General features: G+C 39.9%; 1 protein-coding gene across 2 annotated transcripts in view; it reads right to left on the bottom strand.

The window, feature by feature from the left end:
• Window positions 1-20401, bottom strand: part of dym (dymeclin) — a 60351-nt gene extending 39950 nt beyond the window's left edge. Inside the window, exons 1-8 of one of the 2 annotated variants that reach the window (XM_005931234.3) lie at window positions 20172-20401; window positions 18947-19153; window positions 11477-11529; window positions 11162-11255; window positions 9767-9903; window positions 8935-9007; window positions 5778-5903; window positions 2533-2672 (exon numbers count right to left, since the gene is read on the bottom strand). In XM_005931234.3, the coding sequence (XP_005931296.1) occupies window positions 2533-2672; window positions 5778-5903; window positions 8935-9007; window positions 9767-9903; window positions 11162-11255; window positions 11477-11529; window positions 18947-19086 (763 nt within the window). In that variant the 5' untranslated portion in view covers window positions 19087-19153; window positions 20172-20401. The remainder of the gene's footprint in view (window positions 1-2532; window positions 2673-5777; window positions 5904-8934; window positions 9008-9766; window positions 9904-11161; window positions 11256-11476; window positions 11530-18946; window positions 19154-20171) is intronic. The other variant, XM_005931235.3, reaches the window with a different exon arrangement.
• Between the last annotated feature and the right edge of the window lie 508 nt (window positions 20402-20909).

Below are 20909 nucleotides of genomic sequence, written 5' to 3'. Positions count from 1 at the left end.
TAACTTGACCAACACTGGTCATAACTAGTCCAGACCAAACTGTGTGTGTGTTTAGGGGTTACATCTCTAAATGAACTTCTCACACACTCTTTCCTTTCTTTAAGAAATAAAACAACTGAGAATTTAACTAGCATACCCACTGTGTGGAAAAACTGCACAGAAACAGTTTGTGCGTTTGCTGATATTTGTTGAGCTATTAGAAATATTGCCTTCCACTTCAAAAATGTTTCTCCACATTTGTAGTGCTAGCTATTTGCTGAAATACCATTACCACAATTTACACACATCTGCGCCAAAAACGCCATTTTGGATCGTTCGCAGTCACTTTAACCCCCTGAGTAGGATAAATGATCTCTTCCTTTACAGTAACCCTCAGTGATGGATACATCAATAAGATTGTGTTATTGTTTCCTTTATTAGGTTCCAACTGGTTTATTGTTGGAAACGCACTCATTCACAGGAAACAATAACTCTCCTCAAATGTCTTAAACCTAAAGTAATGAGCACGTTTCAAAAATGCAAGGAGTAGAAAGTACAGATATAACAAATAAAAGTAAAATGTGGTCAGAAAACTAAACGCTCCAGTAAAGCGCAGACAGACGAAGATTCTACTCAAGTACAGGAACAAAGCATGTGTCTCCTTCTCACCCATGAAATCTTTCTGTGACATCCTTTAGTACACGGCCACATTAATACAGATGAATAATACTGCTCTTTGCCTCAGCTGTATTTTGTCCTCTGTGCTACTTAGTTCAGTAGACTGAGATGATAAAATGAAATCGGCTCAACATAAATGCCATCATTCAACTCAGAGCACTATTTTGCATAAATATAGCTTTGCATGGCTCAACAGTTGTAGTCTAGTTTAATATCATCAGTTATTTTCGACTGATGACTTTATATAATCGTTTTCGCAAGCTGAGCAATCCCAACCACGAGGGGCAAACTGCCCTTCAGTTGTGAAACTGGTCTAATTCTCCTAACTAGCCAAACGTTTGCTAGTATAACGAAGTTCAAGAAAGTCATCTGATAGTTACTGTTTTCAGAATAACACCCACTTGTATATTCTGTCAGTGCCAAATGCCTCCATGCATACGAGACACAGAGACAGAGAAAGAAAACAAGTGTTGTTTCTGAGCTCTGAGCATAAGAGGGCTTGTGTCTTTGTTGGTCTGCGTGTGTGTGTATAAGGGAGGCGGCTGCAGACAGACAGGCTCTAGAGGATTACAGAACAGGACAGGGCACCATAACTCATCGAGCTGATCACTGGCCACAGACAGACAGGCTGGCTTGAATGGTGATGGCTCACTGATAGGAATCTGCCACCAACAACCGACAAAGACCGTTTATCCGTGGGGGAAACCCGGCCCTGTTCTCACACTGAAACAGGCACACACAGTGCACATTACCAGCTAAAAATGCACACAACAAAAATCCGCTCATTTTTTTTGTCATTCGTTTTAGCAGCGTTGCTCTCACTTTTATTTCTCAGATGCGTCCGGTCAGTTTATATTTTATAAAATCCCCCACACCCCAACATAACTGTAATGTATAAATCTTACGGCGTGTGGATGTGTTAATCCAACAGTTTGATTTTGATGTGTTGCTAGTGGCAACATCACTAGAACAAAAGACAAAAATGGGTGAGGAACACAAGGAGTCGTTATGGAGACAGAAAAGTAGGCACCCAGTTAAATTCACACAGGAAAACCCCAACCAGCCAGGGAATTCAATTTGGCATGTTATTGAGAAATTATTATATTTGAATTTTTTTGCAGTGTGTGTATGTGTGAGAAACAATATGAGACGGGGAAAAATATGAGTCTTTGGATGTGACTAGACACATCGCTGCTTCATTTTAGGCAACAAATTGGAAGGAAAAAACAGGTGACTGCATCTGAAAAGCTCACCACAGTCCCCTAATGCAATAATACAGTAATCTAAGGGCGTTTTCACACCTGCAGTGTGTCCGTTTAAATCAAAGTAATTAGTTTTCCCCTCTTGGTGGGGTTCATTTGTGTAGGTGTGAACACAGTAGAGCTAAAAAACCTCTCATAGCCTCGTATCCTTTGTATTCTCAGTGTGGGAAGGTACCATAGATGTGCAAAGGTCTGTGCAGGCTAGCAACTAGCCGTGAACTGAACATAAATTCTCTGAGTTCTCCAATAGTCCAGAACACAGCACCCCACCACAGATACATGCGGCCAGTGAGCAGACTGAACATTGTCACGTAGTTTTCAGTGACACATTTTGATTCATCTGAAAACAAATCAGACCACGGGGAAAAGCTACAAGTAAACAAACTAAAGGTGTGAAAATGACCAAAGCTCCAAAGTTTTACAGAAATGTACAAAGTAAACTGTTTAAATATTCACACTTTGACTACGAATTAAAAATAAAGATATATCAATAAAAACATAAACACACAAAAAGTGGGATCTGCCTTCTTATCTGGGTAGCAATCTGATTAGTAAATACAATAATAATTAAGCTTTCCCTTTTTTTATCGTGTGTTGATGAGTGTGCTCGTACTTGCCACCCCTGACGCCAGGCCATAAAGCAAGCCGCCCTCAGCTTTTGGTTCGAAAATGTGGGTTGAAGGAGGAGGACACTTCTCTTGCCTTATGAAGTTGTAGAGCAGGGTCTTCACCAGTCGACTGGTTAAACACATGCTGTGGAAAAGGGATGATAACGGTTTTAAAAAGACAAAACTGGACATTCGGACTCAATGTGAGACATAAATGCACATTTATACCTCAGCGCATATGAAAAGTCAAAGGAAATTGGGCTTGTTATTTTATTTGACTTTATCCTCCCTTTTTTCTTGCATCACAAAGAGTATGGAGTAGTAGCTGCATTCGTACTGGGTTCATCATTTGTCTCTATATTCACTGCTTAGATTAGGCCTTAAAAGTAAAGCACACATGAAGAATAAAGCCCTACAGTTGTGGTCTTAGCTTTATTTCAATTCTTTAAAATTAGATCATGTGTGAATAATTGAAGAGCTGAACAATAAAGGTTTTGAATAATATAAGGAGGCACGGAGACAATCACTCTCATCTTTAGCACTTTAGATTATATATCTAATGTTATTAGATATATAATAAGTGAAGCCTTCCGCAAAAGTTCTGAGAATAAAAGCACTGGGGTTATTTGGTCATGTTTAAAAGTGCTCCTTACCTGCTAAAGACAAGAAATGCTAATTTTAGAAACAGAATAGGAACAGATTGTGAGGATTTTCTCCAGAGAGAGAGAAAAAAAAATCAGCTCTTTTGCAAAGTCAGCCTTAGCACCTTCCTAGTCGCTGATCACGCCATATTCTTCACAGTGCAGCAGAAAGCAAAACGCACATATGTGCATGCAGGTGCGTGTCTACAGCCACGTCTAACAACCCGCTCTCCATTTACACGTGTCTATGTTGGGCATCAATCTTAGTCAGTTTCCCCTTCTTTACACGTAAGCTGTAATTTCTTGTGGATCTAATATCACTGTTTGTGCTTTACTTTCTGGAAACACTAAATCTTATTAGATGGCCTTCAAAGCTGTTTTGTCACTTGAAAACCTTTCATCACTTCAATCCACTGAGCCAAAGTGCTCGCTTTGGTTGTGTTAGTCTAAACTGCAACTATTGGACTCAAACAAAATGCATCAAAATACAGCAGTTATCTAAATTTAATAACATTCAAGAAAACCATTTCCATGTACAGGCTTGCATTAACATTTATTATAATAAACAGGCTAATGTTTCGCTCTCACACTGCTGTGGCTGTGATTGGCTAAATTAGTTTTGTTTTCTTCTTTTGGTATCAGTTAAATGGGACAAGGACAACCAACAGGTTAATTTTATGTGAGTAGATTATTTGTCTGAAAAACAAAAATATTATGGGGCTGTATCTATAAAAAAATACAAAAAACCCTATTATATTTATTTACAGGTTCAGACATTTTAGCTCCCCTCCCAAAAAATGCAATCTATTGATCAGCTGATTTGGCATAAACATTAGTTATGGACTGCAACTTATAGTATGGCACAGCAGTCTGAGGGCTCTTGGCTAACACCTTGTGAATCCTGCAGAAGTCAAGCCGTTAACCACCGCATAAATATTTCAATGCAACTATTTTTCCCCTGTCACAATTACATGTATTATAACCATTTATTCCTCTGCCCAAACAGGATCTTCAAGCTTCAATGATACAATACAATAAGTTCCCCATAGCTCTGGACAGTGACAAGCATCAATGCTAGTGGAACGGTATTAGCCATGCTGCATGCAAACACCCTGTTGTTCTGTGGAATTATCATCAAAAACAAAAATAAATCACTGAGTCTCGTTTTCTCAGATGTGCCTGAAGACTTGTGCAGGTCTGCAGCCAACAACAGAACATTTGGTGTTTTTGCTCATTGCTTAGACGTTTTAGAGTCAGACAAGCCACTCTAGCAAGTGAACAAAAATGGCAGACTGTGAAGCAGCAGCTCATTGTTATTTTAAGGTTTGCCAAACTGGCTGCTTTGTAGGCGTTCTGCACATGCACTGCGCAGTCATGTAGATACACTCAGTGACTATTTTAATAGATATACCTATTCAGCTGCTTATTAATTAAAAATATTCAATTTAATTTGCATATAGCCACAAATCACAGTCACCGCAAGGGATGTTTTATAATGAGGTAACGACTCTACAATATTAGAGAGAAAAAAAAAACAAAAAACAGATGCAAGCACTAGGTGACAGTGGGAAGGAAAAACTCTCTTTTCACAGGAAGAAACCCCTGGCAGAACCAAGCTCAGGGAGGGGCAGTCATCTGCTGCCACTGGCTGGAGGTGAAGGGAGGAAGACAGACATATATACTATGTCCTGAAACCAGCCAATGATGTGACAGTAACTCATTTAGGCATGTTTAAATCAACCTGCTATCTCAAGGGTTTACAGAGGATGGTATGAAAAGAGAGCAAATATGCAGTTGGCAGCAGTTCACAGGGTCAAAAGGCCTTAAGGCAGGGTGTCCAACTCCAGGCCTCAAGGGCCGGTGCCTGCAGGTTTTATCACCCTGGAACAACACACCTGAATCAAATAATGAGTTCATTACCAGCCTCTGGAGAACTTCAAGACATGTTGAGGAGGTAATTTAGCCTTTTAAATCAGCTGTCTCAAACCTGCAGGTAACCGGCCCTTGGGGCTTGGAGTTGGACACCCCTACCTTAAGGGGAATGGTCAAATTGCTTTAAGAAGGCAACAGTAACTCAAATTGCAACATTTTGTGGAAGAGCATCTCTGAACATGCAACCTGCTGAACCTTGAAGCAGGTGGGGCAGCAGAAGAGCACACCGGGGGTCACTCCTGTCAGGTTATGTTGCATGGACTTCGCAAAATTGTTGGATAACAGAAGAAAAACTTTGCAGCATTCAGATGGTAGGGTCAGAATTTGGTATAAACACCATGAAAGGATGGATCCATCCTGCCTTGCATCATCAGTTCAAGGTACTGATGGTGCAATGCTGTTGGGGAGATTTTCTAGAGACACTGCGACTACCTGAGGATAGCTGCTGACCATGTCCATCCTTTTATGACCACAGGGTACCCAGCTTTAATTTGTGCCACTAAGAATTCAAGCAGGTCAAGCAAGCCAAAAGGGGGACCAGTTTGATATAACTAATAAAGTGGCTTGTGAGCACATAATCACATACAAAACACTTCCATTTCTACCTTTTCTGTTAATATGGGCACTTCAAGTTAAGTGTAGTCTTCAGTGGAGTGTGAGCGAGTGTGTTTCCTCACCATCGTCCCTTCATGATGTGCTGGTATATAATTCCATCTCTGAGGATGTCTTTGTGGAAGAGCTGATAGGAGAAGAATACCAGCAGCACGGTCACTGCCTCAAACAGGATGCTATAGGTGATGTCACTAAAGAAAACAATGTAACACAAAGAGTTCATGTAAATAAACAAACTCAATTTTATAGCTAAACATCTGCATAAAATAATATTTATAAGCATTTCATGCATGCTTTCAAACAGAATAGATTGATATGCTCTCTTGGCTGCATTGATGTCAACATCTCTTCATAAAAGGATGACAGAGCACTGCAGTTAGCTGAAGGTGGCAGCACTACATATCATGCCTTGATGGTTCTTTTCAAACCCGTTTTATGACTAAAAACATCTTTTTTGTAAACAGTTTATCCATTTATATCAAAAAATCCAGACTCTACAGTACATTTCCTACCTTGCTAAAATGCCAATTCTTAGCACACTACAGGTCACGGAGTTATAAAATGATGCTCATATGTACGCGCCCTTAGTTCAGTTTTCAGCCTTCTTCCTATTAATCAGTGACAAAAAATGATTTTTTTAGTTTGTCTGTTAGATTTCTGCCAATAAACTCCATTGTTTATGGGCTGAAAACGGACAAAACTTTTAACTTGGAAACTATGATTTTACTAGTGTGGCATATATTGTCAACATATAGAAATAGCTGTATCAAGATTATCATGTCACATTTGACCTCTGATCTCTCCTTCACTATCAATAGATTGATCTGAAGGTGATAATAATGCTACATAGAGCCATCTAAAACTATGTTTCTTATTGCCATTGTTTGTATCGATAACCTATAACTATCACATTACATTGTACCTCTGACCTTTTCATCAGGGTCGAATAAGGTCAACTTTTCATTTGAAGCTTTATCTTTAAAATTGTCTGTTTGTATTGGCAACATTTGGGAAATGATACTGGTATATGGGGATTGTAAATATCACATTACGGTTTGCATCCAAATATCACGTCACATTTGACCTCTGATCAAACGTTTACATTTCACATCTGCCTTTATTTTACGTTGACCCCAAGATTTGCTGCATCTTTAAAGAAAGTATTGGCAAAAGAAAGAAAATGAGATGCTTAGTTAGTTAGAAACACAGGGTGGGCCATTTATATGGATACACCGTAATAACATGGGAATGGTTGGTGATATTAAAGTCCTGTTTGTGGCACATTAGTATATGTGAGGGGGCAAACTCCTCAAGATGGGTGGTGACCATGGTGGCCATTTAGAAGTCGGCCATCTTGGATACAACTTTTGCTTTTTCAATAGGAAGAGGGCCATGTGACACATCAAACTTATTGGTAACGTCAAAGGAAAAACAATGGTGTGCTTGGTTTCAGCGTAACTTTAGTCTTTCATGAGTTATTTACAAGTTTCTCTTTGTTCACAGCCATTGACATGTTGAAGAGGTTAACACGTGAGGAGCGGATCGAAATCGTGTTGATATCTGGTGAACGCACATGTCACATGGCCCTCTTCCTATTGAAAAAAACAAAAGTTGTATCCAAGATGGCCGACTTTTAAATGGCCACCACCCATCTTGAGGAGTTTGCCCCCTCACATATACTAATGTGCCACAAACAGGACTTTAATATCACCAACCACTCCCATGTTATTATGGTGTATCCATATAAATGGCCCACCCTGTATACTACAGTTTATATACTGTAGTGTAATATTATACAAGAAGCTCAGGTTGTTCCTGTTCAGCCATTTAAAAATCAGAACCTACAATCCGTGACCTACTCTTACATAATATTTCTGTAATTAATTTAAGTAAACATCTGTCATACTACTAATATCCAATTCAGGGCCGAGGGGAGCTGGAGCCTATGTCACCCGGACAGATCAGCTCTCACAGTTTGCATAGAAACAGTGCATTGTGCATGATAAAGGCCCAGTCATGTCAAAACATTGTCTTTTGAATCCAGTACATACTTAGAAGCTCTGTGTGAAGTCTGCACATGCACACTGCACTCTTTAAGCTAGTTTTATGGGCTACTTAAATTTCTGTTTTGAAATTAATTCCATTACTCCGTGCTGTTTTTTAGCTTTGCAAAGTACTTTGTCACCAATCAGCTACTGTTTTAGTTGGATACCTGTGAATGGAAAAACAACCACTCTCGCACTCGTGAGACAAAGCCACAAAAAAGGCACAGGAGTCTGCTTGGGACTTGGGGGAAGCTAACTAAAAGAATGGTGGGTTTCCCATCCAAGCCAGGAGCACGTAGAGGGGAAATGGGCTAACAGCCACAAAGTGGTGAAGGGAAGAAAAACAGAGAGCGATTTTAAGCTTGGAACAATGAATAATGTTGGAATGTTGAATGCATTTACACAGGAGCCACAGTTTGATGTTTGGAGACAAGAGAAGAAAAAGAGAGCGAAAGGTGAAGAGGTGCAGAGAAAATAGAGGCAGACGGTGAGAGAAGGTATCCGGAACGACGCACAGAACAAGCGGAAGATGCCGTGACAAGAAGACGTCAATCATGATTCGACAAATTTATTTTGAAAAGCTCGAGGAGATTGCTTTTCTAAACATATTGCGTGTACTTTTAAAAAAATCATTCACTTATTGATAAGTAAACACAGAGGATGTTTGTGTTCACACCGCCCAGCGGGACTAAAGCCTGATACAATTTTTCAAACATTATGTTCCCTCCACTCCCACTCCCTGGAAATGCTCCTAAACTTTCATTCCAAGCTTTTTCTCTTCCCCCAAACAACCAACACTTTCTCTCTTATTTTAGCTCTTTCGGATCGCCGTGTTGCCAACATCAGAGTTCCAGCATGTCAGTATGCCGTGTTCCTTAATGGATTTCATCTTCTCTTGGTTAGTGACTCAAGACAAGAATAAGCAAGCGCAGCACGCAAACAGAACAACACATACAAACTGCTTTTCATTAGCTCCTAAGTCACTAACATGCTACTCATATTAACAGGGGGAAACAAGTGATCACGGACTATTACAAGTCCAATCACTCAGGCAATGTTTTCAAACATTTAGGCTGTAAGCATCTTTCTCACCGTTTCAGAATAGCTCTGACATGCCCGACCTTTTTAGAGTGTTTAATTCACCTTTTTCCTCACGCAAAAGACGGGAGAGACTTACAGCAGCGGCACTTCAACGATCAGGTGAACAAGGTTGGACAGCAGCTCCTCAAGAAGGTCTTCACTTCCTGTTTCTCCACAAGGGATTGATAAAGTAAATATATGAAAAACACTGAATATAAGACAGTATCAGGTTAGTTGTCGCAACTCTGCTCGACTAATCTGCCACTAATCCAATCCTTTGTTCCCACAGGTCGCTCTGTGTTTTCATGTTCATTAAACAAAGGAAATAACACAGTACTATTTAATAAGGATATCACACAGAATCCATTTCATACTTTCCTTATGATTATAATTGCAAAAAGATGAACAAATGATGACAAACCGGTAGAACAACAAAGTCTAAAACTGTTTAATGTTAAATCATATTTTCCAGCAGTTTAGCACGATAATTCCTAATGACATAATTAATTATATTAGTGTGTCCTGAACTCACATAAGCAGCAAGAAACTGATGGAAGGATAAACCATTTTGCAAAGACCAATTAATTCAACTTCATTCAATTTAAGCCAATTCTGAATGTCTCTTAAGTATGAAAGGAAGTCTTGTACATTTGACAGTTATTATATGAGACATCTAAAACTAGGCCATAACCTCTGTTACTCACTTCCAAGAACTCACTTGGAATCCAAAAACGTAAAGAATGCTGAAGATTTCCTAACAGATAAAGTGACGTTTTGCGTAAGGTGCACTCAAGTGCAAAAAACTCAAGAAATTTTCAACATTGCTACTGATTCTAAGAGAGCACCTTTTTTTTTTTAGCAAAATCTTTTCAAGCTGACTCTTTTGTGTAGTCTGTGGCCCTGCCTGTGAAAAAGATACTGGAGCTCACCTCCGCAGGATCCTGGTGCCCTCTCCTGGTAGGAGAACTGCTGGTGCAGCTCAGCTTCACTCATCTCCCTGATGAAGACCTTGAGCAGGCAGCGAATCATGAACAGTGCATTGTGGGCCTGCCAGATAAAAAGCTGGCTGTGGAAGAGAAAAACAAAACCAAGACATCTCATGGGCATGCTTCTGGGTGGTTAAAAGATGGATTTGCATTTCATTTAACAAAAAATTACTAGTGGCAGCTTTTCAGCTAAAAATCAGGGCTCTCAGATGACTGAGAGTGAGCCAATAGCAAGTCTTTGCACAGCCTATGGGTGTAACAATAAAAGTATGTATGGCTGAAACTCAAGTTTGAATCCAAACTTAAATGCAAAGTAGCTCTGACTGAAGTATTATCACTGTGACACGACCACAAAGAAGCTGGGGGTGAAGAAATTTTGCATTATGCTCAAAACTAGGCCATAACTTCTCTGATATGCCATTTACAGCTGACATTAAAATGACATGTTTACCTGGATAATTATCTACACACAATGTGCAAAGGCATCTGAAGGCAGCCAGATCACACCGTTATCAAACCCTAGAAATATGTAAATGCAATCCTTACAGCATGAGCACATCCTTAAGTGGGGAAAAAACAGTCTGCCCAACATCTGGAAAGCTCTGCTAGTAGGGGAAAACCTCTTTTTTGACAAAGGAAAATTAACTAGAGGAACTTTAGCTGCTTTGTCTCCCTTCATCTGTGATGTGGCACATTTAAGAAGGATTCTATGCCCAACCTAAGGCTCTGGGTTTTGAGAAAGAAGTGTAACTTAACAGGAAGCAACATACTTAATCCCCTTTTTAAAACCTTTTTAAAAGGAATAAACTAAACATATTTTGCATTTAATTATTCTGTTACATGTACCTAGTAACTCCCCAAAACTGCATAAGTTTGAGAAACAAACACAAAAGAAACCACCCACTGCAAGCCAAGTTTCACAACCACTAAAGACCAATACTGAGGTGTATGTCAGTCTCTGCAATTAACTATTTGCACACACCAATTATGTCACACCAAGAAAATGTGGATTTGTGGGACAGACCTGCTATGAAACGTGAGAAAAAGAGAAGAGGAGCAATAACTCCAACTTCTAATGCTGCTCAGCACAGAAGGAAGAGTTCCCACCCAAAACATTTGGTGACTTGGGCAGAGTCGGTCTCTGTGGAAATGGAGCTTTGGCTGTGAGCGCTGATTATTGCCACATACGTATGTTGATAGTTATACCTCTGCAGTTTTTCTCATGGGAAAGTGCAACTACTTCAGCGTTCCTCTCTCTCTCTCTCTCAAACAATAAGTGGCCTGCACTGAATCCATCACTGACAGTCAGTACTTCCCCTCTGAGGTTCTCATACTCACTCTTGGCATTCTGTAGAGATTTTCAGCTCTTTGGTTCTTCCCAGGAAAATTCTCACCAGAGCGCCAAAGTTCCCCGTTCTCGGATTGTTTTCAACTTTTGGGGGGGGGGGGGGGGGGGGGGGGGGACAAAACTTTATTATTAAAAGCTTTACATAAACTACAAAAACCTCAAAATATGATAATTTAGCATTCAGTAACTTAAATGTTATGATTAAAATTCAAACTCTTGAGAAGTCAGTTTTCTTTGGGACTACTCAGACATATTCTTCCATAAACACGTATTATGTGAAATTATTTATGTAGTAGCTAACATACTGAGGATCTTGGCCAGGGGTATGACAGCTTCTTCCAGTAACTTGGATTCTCCACTGTGAAACAAAACAAAAAAAAACAGAAGAGAACATGTTAGGTTAAAATGGACAGAAGGAGCTGACTGCTTGAGTCACCTTCCCTCTGCTGGAAACTCAAGGTACTACACAACAATAAGATGCAAGTCAACAGGGACAAAAAGAACAAAGTTAAACAAATGTCTGAATAATACATACAACATGCAAAGATACAGAGCATGACTCAGTTATAAATCATGGTTTAGTTAAAGGCACTGGTCGCTCATCTTCTTGTTCTTTTGGATGCTCCCATTGGGGGTCACCTGAGTGGATCATCCTGCTTCCATCTGACCTAACCCAAACACCTTCCTCTGCATGTCCTTCTCCACATCCATGTGATCTTCCTCTTTTCCTCCTGCCTGGCAGCTCTATAATCAGCATCCTTTGCCAAAGATGTCCACTCTCTGTCCTCTGCACATGTCCAAACCTACAAAACTTAACTTCCCTCCCTGATTTTGTTTACAAAATGCTCAACCTGCGCTGTCCCTCTGTTATACTCATCTCCAACCCTGTCCATCCAGGTCACTACCAATGAAAACCTCCATGCACTGCTACAGCTTTACATTCTCACAGTAGCTCGGTGCTTGGAGAGAAATCCTCCTAGCGCGAATAAACGTACCTGTTTGGAGGCAGAACCTACAGAGAACGGGGCTCTAATGTAATTGGTCACTTTGATGGACACTTCAGGTTACTGCGTTAAACTGAGTTACGATGTAGAACCGAAAGAAACACTGTATTTGTTTACAATATGAAAAATAAGAACGCTTTCCCGATCTTACATAGCTTCTATCATTTAAAAAAAAAAAAAAAAATCATCATAACGAGAGGCACACATAATTTCTAAGAAAAAGATCAAATTGTTTTATAAAATGTGAACAAATATAAAAGAGTTTATTGTTGCTACCAGTTGTACACATCTGGCTACAGAGCTCCACTCAGTGGGGGTTCAGGCTCCACTGTAATAGTTCATCCAGATAATATTTCAGGTTCTTTGAACAGACAGTCTGTGGGGTGGATAGGAGAGTAAGAGGTGACAGGCTGTTGTTGGTAGGTAGCTCATTTGTCTGAACTAGTGTCTAACAAACAGTTCAGGTTGTTGCTATGATGCTGTGGAAATCTAAAGGCTCTTATAACTATATTACACAGCATGCTTGTAACCGCTATGTGCAAGGTGTCTAATTTTTTTATGCATTGTGGTTATCTCTGTGCCGCTAACTTTAGTCATGTCTGTTGTATCCCAAAAGGTTGATTCTGTTCATCTGGACGTAGCGTTTTCAGTGGGAGAAACGTTTCGTCACTCATCCAAGTGACTTCTTCAGTCTCAGCTGACTGCAGGTTTCCCCAATCTTATAAACAGTACATTTGCATAATGCCTGAAACCAGCACCACTGAATGAACAATGGCCTGGGAGGTCAGTTCCTTGATCATTAGTATGCAAATTCTCATGACCATTGATCAACAACTACTGATCAAAGCACTGATCAAATGTTTCTCCCACTAAAAACGCTACGTCCAGATGAACAGAATCAACTTTTTGGGATTTACTTACCTGGATGATTGAGCATCTGCTTTCTGTTGTCACAATGTTCTAGAAATCATTTTAAGTTTTGTTTGGTAAGTTTATATATTTGTTTGTTTAAAATCCTAAAGTTCATAAAGAGACTAGCAAAAACAATATTAAAGAGCCATTTCTCCTCTGTACTTAAACACTGTAGAATTCCAGGCCATGTTTGAAGCACTCCCATCTAGTCACGTATGTGCAGTTACACCTGTTTGCTGCAGACAGAACAACCTTTTGTTGACAGGTTTAAATGTTTGTATTTTGGCCAAGCTTACAATTGCCAGATTCTGATGCAAAATTCCTTTCCTGATCATTGTATGACATTTTTGTTTTTAAGTTTTTAAATCATAGACGATATGTAATACTGTACAACAGATTAATGGGACAGCAGTGCAGAGGCTTCAGAACTTGCCTTAGAATTCTCTGGTTTAAAATATTTCTTTAACATTACCGGGACAGTTGTCTGTATTTTCACTGCTACACAGCAAACAGTGACTGTTGATGATTAATTTGACAACTTTATTTGTTTACAATTTGAAAAATAAAGTTTAAAACATCGTTCCGTCACTCAGTGTAACCCAGTAAACTGAAGAGTCCATCAAAGTGACCAGTCACAGGACCCCAGGACCCCCATCCTCCTTTCGGCTCTGCCTTCAGACAGTGAAAGTATAGTAAGTAGCAGAGAGCTACCCACGAGACTGTAAAACTGTAGCAGCACGTCCAAAGCAGACACTCTTGTGTGCACGATGGCTTTTTTGGTGTGCGCAGCTGCTGAGTTTAACGTGCAGGCGCTTCCCTTTCACTCAGATAAACAGTTGTCAATACAGGTGAAGAACAGAAGAAGAGGCAGAGTTTTCTCAGATTATTAGTAATTAAATCATTAGTGGTTTATCTTCCTAATACTTTGAGAAATCTATCTGTTCTTCTGCTGTATTGACAACCATTCCTGTGAGCAGCTTTAGAGTTGGTGGGAACCTGATTAAGTGTGGTGCCAGACTTGACCATCTTTTACATTAACAAATACCCCATACTATTACCCTTAAATGTAACCATGACAACAGCAAACACTTATCCTGACCTACACCTAATTTTACTTTACACCATTTCCTGTTTCTGTGCTATTTTAGCTAGCTGCTGGCTTCAACTGGTACTTACAGGGAGTGCAGAATTATTAGGCAAATGAGTATTTTGTCCACATCATCCTCTTCATGCATGTTGTCTTACTCCAAGCTTTATAGGCTCGAAAGCCTACTACCAATTAAGCATATTAGGTGATGTTCATCTCTGTAAAGAGAAGGGGTGTGGTCTAATGACATCAACACCCTATATCAGGTGTGGATAATTATTAGGCAACGTCCTTTCCTTTGGCAAAATGGGTCAAAAGAAGGACTTGACAGGCTCAGAAAAGTCAAAAATAGTGAGATATCTTGCAGAGGGATGCAGCAGTCTCAAAATTGCAAAGCTTCTGAAGCGTGATCATCGAACAATCAAGCGTTTCATTCAAAATAGTCAACAGGGTCGCAAGAAGCGTGTGGAAAAACCAAGGCGCAAAATAACTGCCCATGAACTGAGAAAAGTCAAGCGTGCAGCTGCCAAGATGCCACTTGCCACCAGTTTGGCCATATTTCAGAGCTGCAACATCACTGGAGTGCCCAAAAGCACAAGGTGTGCAATACTCAGAGACATGGCCAAGGTAAGAAAGGCTGAAAGACGACCACCACTGAACAAGACACACAAGCTGAAACGTCAAGACTGGGCCAAGAAATATCTCAAGACTGGTTTTTCTAAGGTTTTATGGACTGATGAAATGAGAGTGAGTCTTGATGGGCCAGATGGATGGGCCCGTGGCTGGATTGGTAAAGGGCAGAGAGCTCCAGTCCGACTCAGACGCCAGCAAGGTGGAGGTGGAGTACTGGTTTGGGCTGGTATCATCAAAGATGAGCTTGTGGGGCCTTTTCGGGTTGAGGATGGAGTCAAGCTCAACTCCCAGTCCTACTGCCAGTTTCTGGAAGACACCTTCTTCAAGCAGTGGTACAGGAAGAAGTCTGCATCCTTCAAGAAAAACATGATTTTCATGCAGGACAATGCTCCATCACACGCGTCCAAGTACTCCACAGCGTGGCTGGCAAGAAAGGGTATAAAAGAAGAAAAACTAATGACATGGCCTCCTTGTTCACCTGATCTGAACCCCATTGAGAACCTGTGGTCCATCATCAAATGTGAGATTTACAAGGAGGGAAAACAGTACACCTCTCTGAACAGTGTCTGGGAGGCTGTGGTTGCTGCTGCACGCAATGTTGATGGTGAACAGATCAAAACACTGACAGAATCCATGGATGGCAGGCTTTTGAGTGTCCTTGCAAAGAAAGGTGGCTATATTGGTCGCTGATTTGTTTTTGTTTTGTTTTTGAATGTCAGAAATGTATATTTGTGAATGTGGAGATGTTATATTGGTTTCACTGGTAAAAATAAATAATTGAAATGGGTATATATTTGTTTTTTGTTAAGTTGCCTAATAATTATGCACAGTAATAGTCACCTGCACACACAGATATCCCCCTAAAATAGCTAAAACTAAAAACAAACTAAAAACTACTTCCAAAAACATTCAGCTTTGATATTAATGAGTTTTTTGGGTTCATTGAGAACATGGTTGTTGTTCAATAATAAAATTATTCCTCAAAAATACAACTTGCCTAATAATTCTGCACTCCCTGTATTTATCATGGCACAAAGACAGTGACACTGGCCATCATTCAACTTTCAGAACAAGAGGAAATTGTGCAAAAAGTTGTGTGTCCACAAACAATCAGTTTGAAGGTCTCTTGTTTGATCACGTCTCACCATGTGACTTTTTGCGTTTTAAATAATTAAAGATTTATTTCTTTTTGTTTAAAGGCCTTACACAACTACAGGGTTATAAGCCTTTGAACAAATAACAGAAGTAGAGCCATTAGGGACAGCCAAACCCACTGTTGCAATATTGGAGAAGAATGACACGCATAAAACGCTGCATGAAAGTGCTACATATGTAACCAAATAGAGATGGACCGATCCGATATTACGTATCGGTATCGGTCCGATACTGACCTAAATTACTGGATCGGATATCGGAGAAAAATAAAAAATGTAATCCGATCCATTAAATATCACGAAAGCACCTCACAAAACTTACACGCCGTAACTCACCTCAGAACGTTAGCACGTCGGAGCAGTATGCATCACGTGATAGAGGGCTGTGGCATGCGGGACCTGTCGGTGGTCTGGATAGCATTTGGAGCTTCGCTAGCAACCGGCATTTCATCTCCGACAAAGTTATCCCCGAGAGAAGTAAAGCAAGTGTGTAAGTCCATCTCTGAATGTTTGTAAAGCATTCCTGCGTTAAGCTTAACGAGCGACTGCCTCTCGCTCTCCGGCTGCTACTTCAATCGTGAAACTGCTAATGATCAGCTGATCGGCTTTTCTGTCGCGAGTCTCTCTTCTTTGTTTTTGGTCCACTTTGCGCCAGAAAGAGGAAACCAGCGGCTGAACAACAGCAGCACGTTTAAGCTTGATAAGCTGTTGTTAGAATTTATTTAATATTACTTTCTACACCAGGATCTTTTTCTACGTAGCTGACGGCTGGTAACTGTGCAGGGGCGGATCTAGCAAAGTTTAGCCAGGGGGGCCGATAGGGCATTAACAGGGAAAAGGGGGCACAAAGACATACTTTTCTTTCTTATTCTCATTTAAAATGTCTAGCTTTTAATAAATAATTATCTGACACCCAAAGTTTTAATTTGATGTAAAATGAATAGAAGTCAATTACTGTATATAGTAACTATTAAGTCTAATATATTACCCTAGTAAGCTATAGTACTTTTTCCTTTGGGAAGGTACCATCTGTGCAGTCTGCAATTTTGTTGAAGAAAGATGTTGAATCTATTTAATATTTCTTGAAAAATAATTGATTTCTGTGCATTTTTTTTCACACTGCATCAAATTAAGGTTGATTACGTCGATTAAGCATCATGAGGTGGAGCGTGAGGGGTGGTTCCCTATTTTTTATTTATTTATTTTTGTTGTTGCTGGGAGTTGGAACCCTATTAGTTAGGTTGCTTAATATTTACGCTAAGTACTCTTTAAAATACCAGAATAGGGAGGATGGTGTAGGTTTAAGTTTATTAGATTGATCAGTATTGCTGAACTATGAAATATTTTTTTTGTGCATACAGGTATAACAGAATAGCTTTAGTGTAGTTGTTGTTTTAAACTTGAGTATGAACTTCAGATGACAAAATGCAGCAAGATATTTTAAAAAACAGTTTTGTTGATTAAAAAACACTATATCGGATTCATATCGGTATCGGCAGATATCCAAATTTATGATATCGGTATCGGACGGAATAAAAAAGTGGTATCGTGCCATCTCTAAACCAAACCATTAGAAAAAGCAACAATGTTCCACTTTCTGAACCTGCAAGTGTTCAGTGGGTTCAAGTCAGATGACTTTCATCATTAAAGGGTGAACATGAGGTTTCTTAAAATGTCATACAACAAAATTTGTTAAGAAATCTCTGTGTGTCCTTCTGTAGCCGACACAGCACTCCAAGAGCACTAGTTATTATAAATTACCATTCAGTAGTTTGATTCAATATAGCAGCAACCTGATATTTTAGCTATTTGTGTTTATCTTATTGAGCAGCAATTAGAGTGTAAGGGCAAATACACACAGGAAGAAACTAACACCAGAAATTTCAATGTTCAAACGGACGACTTGAAGTGATGATTACTCATGACCGATCCCCACTGACAGCAGCAAACTGCTGTATACTTGGACAGGGCTCAACTTTTTCCCTTAATACAGACAACACTATTTCTCAGTCTTATTTTAGACAAACACTAAATATGAATGCAAAATGTTACATGTGCCTTTTGTTTCTGTTACTTGGTAGATACTGTAGCTATATTTATTTTATGAATGGAAAACATCACAACATTAGTAGATTAATATGTAACATCAGTCAACCAGTCATGGTCCACCTGAAAGCGAGAACAAGGTGACTTTCCTTCTCAGTGCTGTTTACAAAGGAACTAAACGTTAACGGTTAACTGGTCTGATCACAGCCAAGCAGATCAGCAGCCCTGTTAGATCATTGCTCAGGTGATCTCTGCAAACCTCCGGTTTACAGTTTAATCTTAAATCTCGGGTGTAAATCTTAAAAGGACTTTCTAACTAGAAGGCTTTGTTCCCTTGTGGTGGAGGGAACAAACCATTATTAAAAACATCAGTGCATCTAAGGGCTACAACCCAGGAAAATTCACTTATGTCAATATGAATTTTTCCTCCACTCTGTTTGCCTTCCTGACTTACTGCTTGTTTTGTTGGTGAAGGTTTCATCTGAGTGATTTAAAGCATCACATTGTGTATAAAAGTTATAAAGTACAGTAAAGTGGTGTTTAGATGTCATAGCCTCAATTATTTGACTTAGCTAATAAATTACTAATTAAGCAATTGAAACGAGCAGAGTGATGCCAAGTAAAAGTTATGTGGACACCTCCCCACACCACATTGTGTTGCGAGGTGGGGCAATTGTTTATTGGGCTGGCTATGGAACATCCTAGATATGTCTGATGGGACTAATGTGCTAGTAGGGTAGGATGTCATCGGGGATTGTAGTTGCCATGGATGGGTGTAATTGGTTTGCAACAATGTTAATGTGAGTGGTCTTTTTAAAGTAACATAAATGCTTGGAGACAAAGCAGAACACTGCAATGACTGTTTGCGGTTTTAATGTGATGGCTGACAGGTGTATTGAATTTCTGGTGTGTGTGCCTTAACACAGTGTTCCTTTTTACCTGCTGGTGGGACTGATGAAGGTGAAGGAGATGAGCTGGTTCCAGAAAGGGTCATTCTCCGATATGGACTCTGTGCCCACCAGGGCCTTGAGGCTGGGATTATCGGACAGGTCACTGACCTGACTGGTGTTGGCTCCCATCTTTGCTGGCTGTGCTCAGCCAGACTCGCTGCTCTTCACTGCTTTTTCACCAGGCATATGCCAAAACCTGGGACAAAGAAAATGCTTTAATCTTTGGAGGCACAAACAATAAACAACTGGGCTTCAAATTAACTACAGAGTTAGCAAGTTCATTAAGGTTAATGTGAGAATGAATGAGCTTCTGCTTACATTTATACATCTCCTACACTCAGATCTAAATAGGAATAGACAGAGGCCATCCTTGTCGCTTTGGGCTTTAAGAAACAAGGGCACCAGGGGTGCCAGGGATGACTGTGGTTCAATTGGATAGGTTCGATCCCTGGCTACTGCAGGGTGCATGGGGAAGACACTGAACCCAGAGTTGCATTCACTGGAGTGTAAATGTTTGATTAAAAGCACTTAGACATATAAAATGTGCTTGTATGAATATGTGTGAGTGTGTCTGTGTGTAAAGTTGTGATGACACGTGCTGTATAAAGTGCTCTCAGAGCTTAAGCGCAAGAGTGCTATATACAAGTGAGAGCCAGTCTATATACACTCCTGGTTCTTCAGGTTCGTGCATTACAAAAACTGTAAAACAGATCTCACCAACTCAAACACAAACTCATCCTTGAAAGCCAAAGTTCACAGCATCACAGCAGGACGACACACACTGAACCAGGACATGGCTTTTGTTTTTTTTTCTAAGGACACACCTTAGACACACAGGTGTAGTCAGCATAAGTGAAGTGGAGTACAGTATTTACAATATTTGCAGTGCTAAACCATAAAGGACAATTTTTCTTTCTCCAGCAAGAGCTAAAATTACGTTTTCATATTCATTATATTATTTCAACATTTACTTTAAATGACACTGTTTAAATATTTTTTTTTAAATCTACTTGCACGACGTTAGCTTGACCATACTGATTTCAAGCGCAGGAAATAGCCTGCAGCTTAGCAGTTTTCACAGTAAACAATATAAACTCAAAGTCCCACATAAGAATGAAACAGGCGCTAATAAATTTCTCATTGAGGAGTGCTTTGGTTTAGCCAGTGGTTAATAACGCATATACAGAGAGCAGCCAGCTGACCGCTCAGCTTACCTGTCATAAACGCTTCTCTCAGCTCTCCGCGGCTCTGCCGATTCCCACGACCGTTCAGGGGCGACTACTGTTTTTTAAAGTGACCTGAAGTTTAGTCCAGTTGATTTATTAAGTACGAATGACAAAGGAAAGGGTCTGAAATTGTTTTGTAATTCAGACAGTTAAGTTTACTCTACATACTCCTTTCCTCCATGTTTTCCACGTAGCCACCCTGTGCGTAATGACGACATATGGGCGTTTACTACATCTTCTTCGTGTGTTCGTCTGGTTGGAAGCTATAGAACTGCTGCCCTCTATTTTTATAACTTCTCTATTTTACATTTTTTTAATAACTAGTGCATGCCCATGCTATCGCATTGTTTCGGCTGTTCGCAAACTAACAGCAAAATATATATTAATAACATAAGATTAAAAAAAATAATAGTGGCAGTACATGTTGTTTATATGTTTTTTAAAAAAAAACAAAACTTTTATTTTAGGCTATTGCTAGGTGATTTTAAGCATATATATTTAGAATTATGGGGTGTCCTGAGGCATCTTGGAAAATTGGCAGCCCGGTCAGCATCATGGTGAACGTGTTTGAATAAGGGGAAGCCAAGTTACACAACAGAACATATGCAGACACAGTAACAAGTCAAGCAGTGAGGCGGTGGAGAGGGTGAGCAGTTTTAAATTCTTGGGGGTAACTGTGACCGAGGACCTGTCCTGGGGCAACCATATCACCTCAGTTGCACGGAA

Source organism: Haplochromis burtoni, unplaced genomic scaffold (assembly GCF_018398535.1).
Source record: "Haplochromis burtoni strain Fernald_Lab_line unplaced genomic scaffold, NCSU_Asbu1 Contig_137, whole genome shotgun sequence".
Classification (NCBI taxonomy): domain Eukaryota; kingdom Metazoa; phylum Chordata; class Actinopteri; order Cichliformes; family Cichlidae; genus Haplochromis; species Haplochromis burtoni.
This window is presented reverse-complemented; position numbering and strand designations above follow the sequence as displayed.